Consider the following 17,542-nt stretch of genomic DNA (forward strand, 5'->3'; position numbering starts at 1 on the left):
CTTCATGGGTCATGGTTCTGAGTCATAGTCAAATGCACTTGGAGGTAAAGTGTTCTGTAATACATTGGTAGCATTGAGAGGCCTGGACTGGTTGGCTGGTGAAGGTGGAATGCTCCTTTCTAAGTACCCCCTTGGGACCCTGGCCTCCTGTTTTTCATTTCAGAGGTGATTGTGAAGAAACATGGTAGCACCATGCTGAAAATTTTGGGTAAAGCTCCTACTGATGTGTTGTCTGTTCTGTTGAGTTCAAATCAGTACTGGCCACACTCCCTTCTGAACATCCCAACTTCTGGGTTCTGCTGTAAAATGACGATCTGAGACACTGCCAGAGAAGTTTCAATGGCATTTTTCTTGAGCCCCCTGGATCTGTCTGTTTGGCCAGAGTTCCCGTGTATTTAAGAATATCACACTTTACCTGATCAACCATGGCTCTTCAGTAGAATACTGAACTGAGATCACTTGGAAAAGATTCTCTGAACTTTTGCCTGGACACATACAAGCAAATCAGCACTCATTTTCCCCCCCATAGCTGTGTCAGCAATCAAAACCAATTTTGAAGGTCATCCTTATGAATTTATGTGAAGTCCACCAGAGTTTTTAAAAACATGCTGATTATCTTACAGTCCTGTGAAATTTTAATACAATTTTTTCATTTCAACTCAACTTAGTGTTGAGTTTGTAAGCCTAATTTTTGGGTAAGTTCTGCAGACAAGCACATCAAGAGAGGACTTCTGCCACATCTCCCACTTTCCTCTTACGTGTGAGAACACCATCATTTCAAGAGCGATAGGGGCTCTCCATGCCCTGGGTGCATCCCTGTTGGCGTAGTTGTGATTCATATCTTCCTGTAGCAGCCTTGTTGTTGTTGTTAAGACATCTACCACTGCATGTCAGAGCCAGTGTTAGGACTGCTGTGGCCCTTACTGAGGATGATGTTCTTCTTGGTTGCTGATTCTGTACCCTGGACCAAGAGGCTGAAAAGAGTGTACAGGACCTGTGCCCCTGTTGCTCTGCTGGCTGCACCCTCTGAACCCTATCTCACATGCAACCTCAGAAGACAGCAGCTTCGTGCTTGGACTGCCTTCTCTGCCACAACCCTGGTTTCATCTTAACTGATATCTTGTCATGTTGTAGCTCAATTGATGAATGGGATCTGAATGCCGCAACTCCAGTGGAGGGGCTTTTATGGTCAGGGCTCTTCTGGAAGAAGACCACAGCTGCCAGGAGGTTGAGACACCATTTTTGTTTGCTTTCATTCTCTAGGAACTGTCTTGGCATTTTCTTGGCCAGCCAGCATTGTTGAAACCTTTGATCCTACATGGTCTGAGGATAGGAACCTGGGTTTCAGTACCTGTCTGTGCTCATTCCACATTCCATGCAGTGTGATACATGCCTAGGCACCAGCAACAGCCTTCTCACCAGGGTCCCTACAGGCTTCTGGAAATGAACTGGTTTTTATGCTATCTATTGACACTCTTTCATCTGTAGTTGATGTGTTTGCTATAGATTATTTGGAAGAAAGGGCAAAAGAGGCTTTCTTTTGAATTGGATGAGGGCCTAAGAGTGGAAGAGATGCTACATTGCCAGAATTCTTGAAGATTGAAGACACTTCCGACTAGATGTGTCAGCCTCACCAAATAAGTGATTTCTAACCATTTTTTCCCCTTCATTCTGACCTCAGTATCATAAATACCCACATTTTTCAAAGGACTGATTCTTCTACTTTTGTAACAAATGAATACCTCCTCCCAGGAATCAGTTTTGATTGTTATTAAAGGTATGGGTCTGTGGCCCGGAGTTTTCCCAGATGGTGATTCTGATGGCTGCACATCCGGAAGTTCCCGTGACCCTTGTACTATTTGGGGACAGTATTAAAATAGTATAGGTATAATAGCTTTAGCACCATGATCAAATGTGATTCCCAAAACTGTTAAAAGATGAGCCAGCTGTTAACAATACAGCTGCTTTCATTATCCCCAGGTAGTGAAGGTTTAAGCACTCCATCCAACAAGTGGGAGTGTTGGAAAATGCAGTCATACCCTGCTGCTCCAACAACAAGCAGCAACTGAATTTTCCTGAGTGCACTGGCAAATTGATCACAGTCATGTTTAAAATTTTCTTCAAGTTCTCGACTATAGTGGATCCAAAGAAAAAGCATTTGTAATGTCACTTCATCAACTGCTCTAGAACTTCCCTGCTTAGATGAACCTCCAGGCTTAGGGTCACCTGCTGACCTCCTTGCACTAGGCCTCCTTGCACTGTTGATAGGATTTCTAGCTATTTTTGGTGTGGGACTCTTTTTTTTTTTTTAATTGTTTAAAAAATAAATGTATGTATTTTTGGCCTCATTGGGTCTTCGTTGCTGGGTGCGGGCTTTTTCTCTAGTTGCTGCGAGCAGGGGCTACTCTTCGTTGCGGTGCACGGGCTTCTCATTGCGGTGGCTTCTCTTGTTGCAGAGCAGGGGTCTAGGCGCGCGGGCTCAGTAGTTGTGGCGCATGGGATTAGTTGCTCCACGGCATGTGGGATCTTCCCTGACCAGGGCTCAAACCTGTGGCCCCTGCATTGGCAGGCGGATTCTTAACTACTGCGCCACCAGGGAAGCCCCTGGTGTGGGAATATTGAAGGCTAAAGCAGTATATGACAGCATATTTTCTCACTGATTCTGATTCTTCATATCAACATTTTAATTTTTTTCGACATGGAAAAATCATGCTGCCGAAAATCCACATTTCATCACATTTGATAAATACTGTTTTTTACTCCAAGAGGAGGATTTTCTCTCTTGTAAAGCTCACCCTTCCTCTCTCTCCCTCATGTCCATGGGTCGCCATTATTGCCAGTTTTGCAGCATCTTTCACCTGTTAGAATTGCCAAAACGGGTATACAAAATCAATTTTCTGAGGACTAATATTTGAACTCCAAAGGTGTGTATGGTTTCATTAAGATACAGTAACCAAGTGTTCCCAGATGGACATTGGTGGTACCATTTGGTACATCAGCTTTCATGTCAGATTCTGTATTTTGTCTTGAACTTCATCTCTCATCTAGCTACTGAAGCTAAAATAACCATTGTGATTTAGGACTTATATTGTGCTGATAAACTGTTCATAAAGGCATTTATGATTTCTAATCCAATTAGTGGCACCTGAGGTGGCTCAGGCCCTATTCCAGGTCCAGGCTTCCACTGGGGGCACTGAGGTAGAGCAGCAGTTTTGGTCCCCCTGCAGCCAGCCGCCCATTCCCTGCTGCTTCACTTGGATGCAGAATTACTCTGTGCAGTGTACCACTGTGAGATGGAGTGGGATTTGTTTGTCCTATTCAGACTGACCAAGAAGAGCTTCTGGGGCATGGTGACAGAGGTGACAGGAGCACTGCCAGGTACTGAGTAGCTTCCAAACTAGCATTAAAAAAAAAACCCAATCCTGAGTTTGTTGTTGGCATTCTTCTGGATTACCATCTCATTATCTTCCAAATAATCAGGGCCCAGGCCAGGGCCTGCCTCAAGGAGGGCTCCCTCTGCTGCTGCCCTGAAGGGCTGGAGCTTCTCCACAGTGGTCATCTGCAGCTTGCCCATCTTTTCCTTTTTGGGAAACCGCATTTGTGCTGCACCCTTCCTCTTGGACACAGCTGTAGACCTGTTTGCAGCATTTGTTCTGCCCATACTGGCAGGGGATAGTTACCCTCCTTAGAGAGGTTGCTCTTGGGGATCTGGTTGTTACCTAGGGAGATGGGCTGCTTCAGGGTGGTTCATGCTGCTAACAGTCCAATGCTGTTTTTTCCCACCAGGTTGCTAATTATGGAATGGGAGGACAGTACGAGCCACACTTTGACTTCTCTAGGGTAAGGCCCAAATCACAGGTGCTTTCACGGGCTCTGCTGTAGCTGGTTTGAGAAGGCTGGAGCTTTTAGGAGCACTGTGGCCTTCACATCAGGCCCCCCTGCCTCAGCAGGGCCCCCTCTTTGTTGCTGGAGAAGCCCAAGTCCAGAGCCAAGTGCAGCCCAGCTGTTTCCCCTGTGAGGTCAGGAGTAGTCCCCCTGGCCCAAGCCTGCCATTCTTTGCCCTGACTCTAAAGCAGAGGACCTCACTAGGTCTCTGTGAAAGCTGTTCCTGCCCCCTCTCCCCCATGCCTGGCCAGGGTTTCCTTTGCAGCCTTGGCCCCTGGTCCAGGCCAATATATGGAACACATACTTAGTACCTTCCCTTGACCTTTTTGGCCCCAGTCCTGTGGGTGGCGGGTGAAGTCAGTTGCAAACTCGGGTGAAAGTTGTTATCTATTGCAGCGACCTTTTGACAGCGGCCTCAAAACGGAGGGAAATAGGTTAGCGACGTTTCTTAACTATGTAAGTATTGGGTACAGGCCCACTGTTTACTCTCACTTAATTTTATAGAAGGATGAGCAAGATGCTTTCAAGCGTTTAGGGACGGGGAATCGTGTGGCCACGTTCTTAAACTACGTGAGTATGACGCGTGCAGTGTATGGGCCTTAAGGGGAGCCTGGGTCCAGAGTGCTCTCTTATATCCACTCCTGTCAGAGCTGATACCACCAGCTGTTGCTTGATGGCTGGGCCCTTCTGGCCCTCAGCGCCCGTCTTGGCTGGAGTAGAGAGTTGCCCTTTGTTCCCATTTGTGTGCTTCCCCCAACCCCCGTGACTTTTACATCCCTGGCTCCTATTAGATGGCCCAGAGCTAGTCTGGACTTTTGGGATGGGTGTCCTGGAGGGTTCCCTGCTTGGCAGCAGAGTGAGGAGGTAGCTTGGAAGTGCTCTTAGATGAAGCTGCCTTCGTTTCCCCAGAGCTCAGTGGCCTGCCTGCCTGCCTGCCACCTGCTGCCTGTACTCCAGCCACAGGTTGTTGGGTTTACCTCTCACACAAGGAACAGTTTCCTCTCCCCTCTGCTGAGACAGCCAGGTCTAGAGAGGCATAGAAGCTGTCAAGTAACTTAGAGACAGAAGCCTGTGTCCACTTTTCCCTTTGGTGTCTCGTTTAAGTTTTTATCATGTGGTTATTATGTGCTGGGGACTGCCGTGAACATGCTGGTGAGCAGGACATTTGTGGTCTCTCTTAGGCTTACGGTCCTAATATGAAAGACTTGCTTTTAAACATAGGAGAGGTAATTGTTTAGTTACCATAGTGATAAGTGCTTTGAAGAAGTAGTGCAGAGTTGGGGTTCAGAGAAGGCCTACCTTGGGAAGTAACATGTCGGTTGAGACTTGAAGATTGAGTGGAAATTAGTTGGTGGAACATGATTTCTGGTAGAGAAGAGAATGTGTGGAGACCTGGAAGAGGGAAGGAGATTGGGATGTTGGAAAAAGAGAAAAAGGGTTGTGGGTCTCAGAGATAGTGCATTAATTTGGGGTGGCTAGAGGGAGAGGCTGGTGAGACTGCCAGGACCTTCAGGTTCTAGGAAAGAGCCTGGATTTGATCCCCACTCTGATGGGAAGCCATCAGGGGTTTTCATCTTATTCATTTACCATATGTCTGTTGGGTGCCTTTCAGTCTGTCTGGTATGTGTCCTGTGGAAATATTTTAGCTCCACGTTTGATTACATTACAGGCAAAAAACTTGAAGTAAGAGACAGATGAGAAAGAAGTGGTGCTTTGGGCATGAGCTGAGGCACGCTCTGTGGGCATGAGTGCAGCCTTGCTACTGTGAATATTGTGTTCCATTTAGTTTGAGGTTTTACTGTGGGAGAAAGCAGGCCTTCTGGAGACACAGTGCCCTAGCTGGCCCTGGGGACGGTAGCTGTTCTGGGAAGGTGAGGGTCTGACTAGACCTGCACGTTACTCAAGCCAGAGAAACAGAATCCATAGTTGGGACCACAGATGGTGTTAGAAGCTGCAGGGAGCTCCTTGTCAGGGAAGCTCACAGAGCACAGTGGCTTAGGCAGGCCAGCCTGGATGAGGATAAAGGGGGTGGGGTCAGTCAGGCATTTTCCCAGTACAGACTCAGATTTTTCCCACTTGAGGACAGCCAAGATATGGGTATCCTGCAGGCCTACATCTCTCCATGGCATGGAGACTGTCCTGATGAACCGCACAGATTAAACAGGGTTTAGGGAGGGGCAGGGTGTGGAAAGAGCCTTTTTTGGCCAAAGGGCTGGTGGTGGAGTTGTTCATGCTCACAGGAGGGTGATCCGCATACTTTGTCATGTCCTTGGTGGCTCAGTTGCTCTGAGAGCATTGAGTAGAAGGGCCAAGCTCTATGCCTTGTATTCCCAGATGAGCGATGTGGAAGCTGGTGGTGCCACTGTCTTTCCTGATCTGGGGGCTGCACTTTGGCCTAAGAAGGTAAGTTCTGGTTCTTGTGGGTCAAAAGTTGAAGTGCAGAACTCAGACCTCATCCATGTCTCATAGTCCCATTCTCTGGCCTGCTTGAATATCACTTTGAGGGGCCTTAGCCCCTTCCTGCCTGAACCCTGACCTGTGGTCTCAGCTTCCATCTGGCGAGATGGGATGGAGAGGGAAGTCCCTTCAGGGCCAGGTGGGATTCCAAACATCCACGCTACCATGAAGGGTAGGTGCTTTCTGGGGAGCTTCTCTGTACTGGAGTCCCAAAGCCCTGTGCCCCTGGACATGGGAAAGTGAGGGTGTTTCTACTCAGGGAGGGCTCTTTGGTACTCGGGGTCAGATCGTTGAGCCCAATATCTAAGGGTGTTGTATGACAGGGCTTCTCTTTCCAGGGTACGGCTGTATTCTGGTACAACCTCCTGCGGAGCGGGGAAGGTGACTACCGAACGAGACATGCTGCCTGCCCCGTGCTTGTGGGCTGCAAGTGGGGTGAGTGGCTTAAGCTGTGGTGTTGGCCTCTGGGCTCTAGTGGTCAGCCTGAGACTCTGAGCTGGGAGACAGTTGCTGCTAAATTTTCACAAAGCCAAGACTGTCTCCCTTTTTGAGATTTGGTTTTTTGTTTTTGTTTTTTCTTGCTAACAGGTAGTCCCACCCAGCCATGTTGCTGTCCACTCAGCTAGTTATGTGCCAAGACAGCTGGTTGGGAACACTCCCAGAGATGCCTAGAGAGCTAAGGAAGCCCCAAGGAAGAATAGCTACATAAGCATTGTAGGTCCAGGATGGCTCCCCAGAAAAGTGGACTCTGGCAAGGGTTCTGAGGTTGCAGTGGGGGAGAACTGGAAACAGAGAGGAGAGGGTGTCCCAGGCAAGCAAAACCCACGTGGAACAAGGCACAGACTAAAACCAGCATCATAGGTGTGGGGGCTGGCTGCCTTTGTCTCTTGTGCAAGGGGAGGCCCATGGCACAGGGGCCAAGAGATGAGGCTCAAGCCTGGGACCAAACTGTGGAGGCTGAAGTTGAGCTTTATTCTGGAAGCAGCTGTGGTGAGTCATAGAGAGGCTTGAAGCAGGATGTGACAGGAAATGATCACAAAGAGATAAGTTTATAGCCCTCTTGGAGAGTTATGGGGATAAAGAGTGATAGGTTCAGAGAAAATTAAGCAAATGAAAAAGAAAATGAGAAAAGAAAAAGTTGTACAAGAAAGCAAATATAAGTACAGTTGACCCTTGAACAAAGCAGGGGAGGAGCTTCAAAATGGCAGAAGAGGGCTTCCATGGTGACGCAGTGGTTAAGATTCCGCCTGCCAATGCAGGGAACACGGGTTCGGGCCCTGGTCCGGGAAGATCCCACATGCTGCGGAGCACCTAAGCCCGTGCGCCACGACTACTGAGCTTGCGCTCTAGAGCCCGTGAGCCACAACTACAGAAGCCCATGCGCTTAGAGCCTGTGCTCTGCAACAAGAGAAGCCACTGCAATGAGAAACCCGCACACTGCAACGAAGAGGAGCCCCTGCTCGCCGCAAGTAGAGAAAAGCCCGTGCGGATCAATGAAGACCCAACGCAGCCAGAAAAAAAAAAAGATGGCGGAAGAGTAAGATGTGGAGATCACCTTCCTCCCCACAAATACATCAGAAATACATCTACATGTGGAACAACCCCTATAGAACACCCACTGAACGCTGGCAGAAGAACTCAGACCTCCCAAAAGGCAAGAAACTCCCCACATATCTGGGTAGGGCAAAAGAAGAAAGAAAAAACAGAGACAAAAGAAGAGAGATGGGACCTGCACTAGTGGGAGGGAGCTGTGAAGGAGGAAAGGATTCTACACAGTAGGAAGCCCCTTTATGGGTGGTGGAGGGGGGAAGCTTCAGAGCCACGGAGGAGAGCGCAGCAACAGGGGTGCGGAGGGTAAAGCAGAGAGATTCCTGCACGGAGGATGGATGCCTGCCAGCACTCACCAGCCCGAGAGACGTGTCTGCTCACCCGCCAGGGGGTGGGGGTGTGGGAGCTGGGAGCTGAGGCTCGGGCTTTGGGGGTCAGACCCCAGGGAGAGGACTGGGGTTGGCTGCGTGAACACAGCCTGAAGGGGGTTAGTGTGCCACAGCTAGCTGGGAGGGAGTCCGGGAAAAGGTCTGGAGGTGCCAAAGAGGCAAGAGACTTTTTCTTGCCTCTTTGTTTTGCGGTGCGCAAGGAGAGGGGATTAAGAGCACTGCTTAAAGGAGCTCCAGAGACGGGCGTGAGCAGTGGCTATCAGTGCGGACCCCAGAGACGGGCATGAGACACTAAGCCTGCTGCTGCAGCCACCAAGAAGCCTGTGTGCAAGCACAGGTCACTATCCACACCTCCCTTCCTGGGAGCCTGTGCAGCACACCACTGCCAGGGTCCCGTGATCCAGGGACAGCATCCCTGGGAGAACACACAGCGTGCCTCATGCTGGTGCAACGTCATGCTGGCATCTGCCACCACAGGCTTGCCCAGTATTCTGTACCCCTCCCTCCCCCCCGGCCTGGGTGAGCCAGAGCGCCCTAATCAGCTGATACTTTAATCCCATCCTGTCTGAGTGGGGAACAGATGCCCTCAGGCCACCTACACGCAAAGACAGCGCCCAATCCAAAGCTGAACCCCAGGAGCTGTGTGAACAATGAAGAGAAAGGGAAATCTCTCCCAGCAGTCTCAGGAGCAGTGGATTAAATCTCCACAATCAACTTGATGTACCCTGCATCTATGGAATACCTGAATAGACAACAAATCATCCCAAATTGAGGCGGTGGACTTTGGGAGCAACGATATATATATATTTTTCCTTTTTCTCTTTTTCTGAGTGTGTACGTGTATGCTTCTGTGTGTGATTTTGTCTGTATAGCTTTGCTTTTACCATTTGTCCTAGGGTTCTGTCTGTTTTTTTTTTTTCTTTTTAGTATAGATTTTAGCGCTTGTTATCATTGGTGGCTTCGTTTTTTGGTTTGGTTGCTCTCTTTCTTTTTTATTACTTTTTTAACTTTTTTAAAAAATTTAATACCTATTTTTTATTTTAATAACTTTATTCTATTTTATTATTATTATTATTTCCTTTCTTTCTTTTTTTCTCCCCTTTATTCTGAGCCGTGTGGATGACAGGGTCTTCGTGCTCCGGCTCCGGCTGTGTCAGGCCTGTGCCTCTGAGGTGTGAGAGCCGAGTTCAGGACATTGGTCCATCAGAGACCTCCCAGCTCCATGTAATATCAAATGGTGAAAATCTCCCAGAAATCTCCATCTCAACGCCAAGACCCAGCTCCACTCAACGACCAGCAAGCTACAGTGCTGGACACCCTATGCCAAACAGCCAGCAAGACAGGAACACAACCCCACCCATTAGCAGAGACGCTGCCTAAGATCATAATAAGGTCACAGACACCGCAAAACACACCACCAGACGTGGACCTGCCCACCAGAAAGACAAGATCCAGCCTCATCCACCAGAACACAGGCACTAGTCCCCTCCACCAGGAAGCCTACACAGCCCACTGAACCAACCTTAGCCACTGGGGGAAGACACCAAAAACAACGGGAACTACAAACCTGCAGCCTGCAAAAAGGAGACCCTAAACACAGTAAGTTAAGCAAAATGAGAAGACAGAGAAACACACAGCAGATGAAGGAGCAAGGTAAAAACCCACCAGACCAAACAAATGAGGAGGAAATTGGCAGTCTACCTGAAAAAGAATTCAGACTAATGATAGTAAAGATGACCCAAAATCTTGGAAGTAGAATGGAGAAAATACAAGAAACGTTTAACAAGGATCTAGAAGAACTAAAGAGTAAACAAATGATGAACGACACAATAAATGAAATTAAAAACTCTCTAGAAGGAACCAATAGCAGAATAACTGAGGCAGAAGAATGGATAAGTGACCTGGAAGATAAAATAGTGGAAATAACTACTGCAGAGCAGAATTAAAAAAAAGAATGAAAACAATTGAGGACAGTCTCAGAGACCTCTGATACATCTGGGACAACATTAAATGCACCGACATTCAAATTATAGGGGTCCCAGAAGAACAAGAGAAAAAGAAAGGGACTGAGAAAATATCTGAAGAGATTATAGTTGAAAAACTTCCCTAATATGGGAAAGGAAATAGTTAATCAAGTCCAGGAAGCACAGAGAGTCCCATACAGGATAAATCCAAGGAGAAACACATTAAGACACATATTAATCAAACTGTCAAAAATTAAATACAGGGCTTCCCTGGTGGCGCAGTGGTTGAGAGTCCGCCTGCTGATGCAGGGGACACGGGTTCGTGCCCCGGTCCAGGAAGATCCCACATGCTGCGGGGCGGCTGGGCCCGTGAGCCATGGCCGCTGAGCCTGCGCATCCGGAACCTGTGCTCCGCAGCTGGAGAGGCCACAACAGTGAGAGGCCCGCATACCGCAAAAAAAAAAAAAAAAAAAGGCAAAGAAAACATTAAAAGCAGCAAGGGAAAAACAACAAATAACATACAAGGGAATCCCCATAAGGTTAACAGCTGATATTTCAGCAGAAACTCTGCAAGCCAGAAGGGAGTGGCAGGACATATTTAAAGTGATGAAAGGGAAAAACCTACAACCAAGATTACCCAGCAAGGATCTCATCATATTTGATGGAGAAATTAAAACATTTACAGACAAGCAAAAGCTAAGAGAATTCAGCACCACCAAATCAGCTCTACAACAAATGCTAAAGGAACTTCTCTAGGCAAGAAACACAAGAGAAGGAAAAGACCTAAAATAACAAACCCAAAACAATTAAGAAAATGGGAATAGGAACATACATATTGGTAATTACCTTAAGTGTAAATGGGTTAAATGCCCCAACCAAGAGACATAGACTGGCTGAATAGATACAAAGACAAGACCCATATATCTGCTGTCTACAAGAGACCCACTTCAGACCTAGGGACACATACAGACTGAAAGTGAGGGGATAGAAAAAGATATTCCGTGCAAATGGAAATCAAAAGAAAGCTGGAGTAGCAATTCTCATATCAGACAAAATAGACTTTAAAACAAGGAGACAAAGAAGGACACTACATAATGATCAAGGGATCAATCCAAGAAGAAGATATAACAATTGTAAATATTTATGCACCCAACCTAGGAGCACCTCAATACATAAGGCAAATACTAACAGCCATAAAAGGGGAAATTGACAGTAACACAATCATAGTAGGGGACTTTAACAACCCACTTTCACCAATGAACAGATCATCCAAAATGAAAATAAATAAGGAAACACAAGCTTTAAATGATACATTAAACGAGATGGACTTAATTGATATTTATAGGACCTTCCATCCAAAAACAACAGAATACACTTTCTTCTCAAGTGCTCATGGAACATTCTACAGTATACATCATATCTTGGGTCACAAATCAAGCTTTGGTAAATTTAAGAAAATTGAAATCGTATCAAGTATCTTTTCCGACCACCACACTCTGAGACTAGATATCATTTACAGGAAAATATCTGTCAAAATTACAAACACATGGAGGCTGAACAGTACACTACTTAATAACCAAGAGATCACTGAAGAGATCAAAGGGGAAATCAAAAATTACCTAGAAACAAATGACAATGAAAACATGACGACCCAAAACCTGTGGGATGCAGCAAAAGCAGTTCTAAGAGGGAAGTTTATAGCAATACAATCCTACCTTAAGAAACAGGAAACATCTCAAATAAACAACCTAACCTTACACCTAAAGCAAGTAGAGAAAGAAGGACAAAAACCCCCCAAATTTAGCATAAGGAAAGAAATCAGATCAGAAGTAAATGAAAAAGAAACGAAGGAAACAATAGCAAAGATCAATAAAACTAAAAGCTGGTTCTTTGAGAAGATAAACAAAATTGATAAACCATTAGCCAGACTCATCCAGAAAAAAAGGGAGAAGATTCAAATCAATGGAAATTAAAAAGGAGAAGTAACAACTGATACTGCAGAAATACAAAGTATCATGAGAGATTACTACAAGCAACTCTATGGCAATAAAATGGACTGCCTTGAAGAAATGGACAAATTCTTAGAAATGCACAACCTTCCGAGACTGAACCAGGAAGAAATATAAACAGACTGATCACAAGCACTGAAATTGAGACTGTGATTAAAAATCTTCCAGCAAACAAAAGCCCAGGACCAGATGGCTTCAAAGGCGAATTCTCTCAAACATTTAGAGAAGAACTAACACCTATCCTTCTCAAACTCTTCCAAAATATAGCAGAGGGAGGAACACTCCCAAACTCATTCTGCGAGGCCACCATCACCCTGATACCAAAACCAAAGATGTCACAAAGAAAACTACAGGCCAATATCACTGATGAACATAGATGCAGAAATCCTTAACAAAATACTAGCAAACAGAATCCAACAGCACATTAAATGGATCATACACCATGATCAAGTGGGGTTTATCCCAAGAATGTAAGGATTCTTCAGTATACATGAATCAATCAAAGGGATACACCATATTAACAAATTGAAGAATAAAAACCATATGAACATCTCAATAGATGCAGAAAAAGCTTTTGACAAAATTCAACACAAATTTATGATAAAAACCCTCCAGAAAGTAGGCATAGAGGGAGCTTACCTCAAATAACAGAGGCCATATATGACAAACCCACAGCCAACATTGTCCTCAGTGGTGAAAAACTGAAAGCATTTCCACTAAGATCAGGAGCAATACAAGGCTGCCCACACTCACCACTATTATTCAACATTGTTGTGGAGTTTTAGCCACAGCAATCAGAGAAAAAAAAAGAAGTAAAAGGAATCCAAATCGGAAAAGAAGAAGTAAAGCTGTCACTGTTTGCAGATGACTTGATACTATACATAGAGAATCCTAAAGATGCTACCAGAAAACTACTAGAGGTAATCAATGAATTTGTTAAAGTAGCAGGATACAAAATTAATGCACAGAATCTCTTGCATTCCTATACACTAATGATGAAAAATTTGAAAGTGAAATTAAGGAAACACTACCATTTACCATTGCAACAAAAAGAATAAATTACCTAGGAATAAACCTACCTAAGGAGACAAAAGACCTGTATGCAGAAAACTATAAGACACTGATGAAAGAAATTAAAGATGATACAAATAGATGGAGATATATGCCATGTGCTTGGAATGGAAGAATCAACATTGTGAAACTGACTATACTACCCAAATCAATCTACAAATTCAGTGCAATCCTGTCAAACTGCCGCTGGCATTTTTCACAGAACTAGAAAAAAAATTTCACAATTTGTATGGAAACACAAAAGACCCCAAATAGCCCAAGCAATCTTGGGAAAGAAAAACGGAGCTGGAGGAATCAGGCTGTTGGACTTCAGACTATACTACCAAGCTACAGTAATCAAGACACTATGGTACTGGCACAAAAACAGAAATATAGATCAATGGAACAGGATAGAAAGCCCTGAAATAAACCCACGCACATATGGTCACCTTATTTTTGATAAAGGAGGCAAGAATATACAACAGATAAAAGACAGCCTCTTCAATAAGTGGTGCTGGGAAATCTGGACAGGTACATGTAAATGTATGAGATTAGAACACTCGCTAACACCATACACAAAAATAAGCTCAAAATGGATTAAAGACCTAAATATAAGGCCAGAAACTATCAAACTCTTAGAGGAAAACATAGGCAGAACACTCTATGACATAAATCATAGCAAGATCCTTTTTGACCCACCTCCTAGAGAAATGGAAATAAAAACAAAAATAAATGAGACCTAATGAAACTTAAAAGCTTTTGCACAGCAAAGGAAACCATAAACAAGATGAAAACACAGCCTTCAGCATGGGAGAAAATATTTGCAAATGAAGCAACTGACAAAGGATTAATCTCCAAAATTTACAAGCAGTGCATGCAGCTCAATATCAAAAGAAACGAACAACCCAATCCAAAAATGGGCAGAAGCCCTAAATAGACATTTCTCCAGAGAAGACATACAGATTGCCAACAAACAGATGAAAGAATGCTCAACATCATTAATCATTAGAGAAATGGAAATCCAAGCTACAATGAGATATCATGTCATACCAGTCAGAATGGCCATCAGAAAATCTACAAACAATAAATGCTGGAGAAAAGGGAACCCTCTTGCACTGTTGGTGGGAATGTAAATTGATACAGCCACTGTGGAGAACAGTATGGAGGTTCCTTAAAAAACGAAAAATAGAATTACCATACGACCCAGCAATCCCACTACTGGGCATATACCCTGAGAAAACCATAATTCAAAAAGAGTCATGTATCACAATGTTCATTGCAGCTTTATTTACAATAGCCAGGACATGGAAGCAACCTATTGTCCATTGATGGATGGATAAAGAAAATGTGGCACATATATACAATGGAATATTAGTCTGCCAGAAAAAGAAACGAAATTGAGTTATTTGTAGTGAGGTGGATGGGCCTAGAGTCTGTCATACAGAGTGAAGTAAATCAGAAAGAGAAAAACAAGTAATGTATTCTAACACATATATATGGAATTTAAAAAAAAAAAGGTCATGAGGAACCTAGGGGCAGGATGGGAATAAAGACGCAGACCTACTGCAGAATGGACTTGAGACTACAGGAAGGGGGAATGGTAAGCTGGGACAAAGTGAGAGAGTGGCATGGATATATATACACTACCAAATGTAAAACTGATAGCTGGTAGGAAGCAGCCACGTTGCACAGGGAGATCAGCTCGGTGCTTTGTGACCACCTAGGGGGTGGGATAGGGAGGGAGACACAAGAGGGAAGAGATATGGGGATATACATATATGTATAGCTGATTCACTTTGGTATAAAGCAGAAACTAACACACCATTGTAAAGCAGTTATACTCCAATAAAGATGTTGAAAAAAAACCCCAAAAAACAAAGCAGGGGTTAGGGGTGCTGACCCTCTGCACAGCTGAAAATCCGTGTCTCTTTTTTTTTTTTTTTTTTGCGGTACGCGGTACTCTCACTGCTGTGGCCTCTCCCGTTGCGGAGCACAGGCTCCGGACGCAAAGGCTCAGCGGCCACGGTTCACGGGCCCAGCCGCTCCACGGCATGTGGGATCTTCCCAGACCGGGGCAGGAACCCGTGTCCCCTGCATCGGCAGGCGGACTCTCAACCACTGCGCCACCAGGGAAGGCCGCGTGTCTCATTTATAGTTGGCCCTCCATATGCACGGTTCCTCCATATCCAAGGTTCTGCATTTTCAAATTCAGCCAATTGCGGATCATGTAGTACTGTAGTATTTACTAATGAAAAAAATCCGCATGTAAGTGGACTCGCTCAGTTCAAACGTGTTGCTCAAGGGTGAGCTGTATCATCTATTCGGTAGCTCAAGTGTGAGTAATATTTACATGACATAATAATGTAAATACTGAATATTAAGTTAACTAGAACTTGTGATTTAACTATATTGGGGGATGGGAGGGGGATCTATGTATTTTAAGAGTGGTGTAAAAAATTCCAAATCTCCATATTCTATGGTAGACTGTCAACATATAAGATCTAAAGTTGGAAGTCAAGAAATAACATTATGTTTTAGAAAAATGAGGATAAATATCAGAAGAAACAAGAGTTGAATGTTAGAGGAAGTGGGGATTGGTGGTGGAAAGGAGTAGGTAGGAGATTGCTATTTATCATTATAAGCCTTGTAGAACAATTTGATTTTTTCAGCTAAGTTCGTGTATTACTTACAAAAATTAGTTATTATTAATTGTATTTTAAAAGTACTATGACTTCATTAGTACATTAAAAGCAATTTGTTTTTTCATTCATTATGAAAGAGTCTATATTGAGAAGTGAAATTGTGGTTTGTGAACATGTAAGACACAACTTTAGGTGATAGTGCTAGCATCAGCTCTGCTTCTCTGCTACCCACAGAACACAAGATTGATCTGCCGGCCCAGAGCTCCTGAGGTTGACATCCAGGCCCTCCACAATCCTGACAGGCTTCCTCGTCTCTTACCTCTGAGTTCCTACCCACCACATCCCAGTAATATCAAACTTGTTGGGGTCTTTGACACATACCAGCGTGGATCATGCCTTGATGTCTTTCTCATCCTGTTCCCACTTCCTAGACCCCCTTGGTATAGGAACCACCTGTTCTGTCCATCTTCTTCCCTGGATAACTCCTATTCAGGGAGTCCCAGCCCTGGGGTTTCCTCTTCCCCCACGTGGTTAGATGCCCTTTGGTTCTGTTTCCATAGCAACCTACACACATGTATCGTGTGTCACTGACAGAGTTTTGTATGATTATCTCTCTTTCTCACCAGCTCATAAGCAACTTGATGCCTGAAACCAAGTCTTACTCATGTCTGATTCCCAGGCCCAATGTAGGAGTCATCAAGAAGGAATCATTAATTTTGGCTGCTGAACCAACAGGATTGTAACATACTTTCTATCTGTTCACAGTCTCCAATAAGTGGTTCCATGAACGAGGACAGGAGTTCTTGAGGCCATGTGGATCAACAGAAGTTGACTGACATCCTTTTCTGCCCTTCACCTCCCTGGCCCCACAGCCCATGTTGTCTTCAAGTTCAACGTGACAGACCCCCTCTACTTTCCAGCCTTTGTCAGGCGGGTCTTTGGAGGCGTGAATATTTGTCTGGAGCAGAGATGGTCCTGGGGAAGGTCCTGGGTGACTTGGGTGACCTGGGTCCCAGCCTCACCTGTCAGCTATCTCTGGCCACAAGGGTAGGGTTGGAGCAGAGTCAGGTGGTCTAGTACCTAGCAAGATGCTTTTGTACCTCAGGTGCTTTAGGTGTGAGATGTTTCAGTGAACCAAAGTTCTGATACCTTGTTTACATGCTTGTTTTTATGGAATTTCTATTAATGTGGCTTTAACCAAAAAATAAAATGTCCCTGCCAGAAGCCTTAAAGAGCCTTATTTGGAGTATTTTTTTAAGACGGGGAGCTTTTACCAAGTTCACCATTTCCTATGCATCTTCTCTGTACAGGCAGAATCTAGGTAATGAATACTTGAGTGGCAAACCTGAAGTTAGGTTCTAGACCAGGTTTCAACACTTATTTTTTCTCTAAGCTTCAGTGTCCTTTTCTGCAAAGTAAGGGAGACAGTCCCTCCTTGCATCTCAGAGAACATAGAGATCATGTATGTCCATGATTGTGATGCTGTTATAATTTGAAATTTCTAACTTTTAAGAATTTGAGATATACACACAATTGTTTGTGATACATAGACGTACAGTTTAAAGAATATGCAGGTGAGCACGAGCACCCATGTCACC

General features: G+C 44.7%; 1 protein-coding gene across 14 annotated transcripts in view; it reads left to right on the forward strand.

Moving 5' to 3' along the window:
* The window catches only part of P4HA2 (prolyl 4-hydroxylase subunit alpha 2), a 41,276-nt gene extending 24,100 nt beyond the window's left edge, over nt 1-17,176 (forward strand). For 10 of the 14 annotated variants that reach the window (XM_027098065.1, XM_027098089.1, XM_027098146.1 and 7 more), the window contains 5 exons: nt 3,787-3,840; nt 4,390-4,455; nt 6,220-6,288; nt 6,681-6,777; nt 16,710-17,176. In XM_027098065.1, the coding sequence (XP_026953866.1) occupies nt 3,787-3,840; nt 4,390-4,455; nt 6,220-6,288; nt 6,681-6,777; nt 16,710-16,780 (357 nt within the window). In that variant the 3' untranslated portion in view covers nt 16,781-17,176. Of the gene's footprint in view, nt 1-3,786; nt 3,841-4,281; nt 4,342-4,389; nt 4,456-6,219; nt 6,289-6,680; nt 6,778-16,709 lie in introns of all 14 variants that reach the window. The other 4 variants (XM_027098136.1, XM_027098071.1, XM_027098129.1 and 1 more) reach the window with 2 other exon arrangements.
* The last annotated feature ends 366 nt before the right edge of the window (nt 17,177-17,542 follow it).

The sequence above is a fragment of the Aethalodelphis obliquidens genome, unplaced genomic scaffold, assembly GCF_003676395.1.
Source record: "Aethalodelphis obliquidens isolate GAN/ISIS:26980383/991018 unplaced genomic scaffold, ASM367639v1 scaffold4, whole genome shotgun sequence".
In the NCBI taxonomy this organism is placed as follows: Eukaryota; Metazoa; Chordata; class Mammalia; order Artiodactyla; family Delphinidae; genus Aethalodelphis; species Aethalodelphis obliquidens.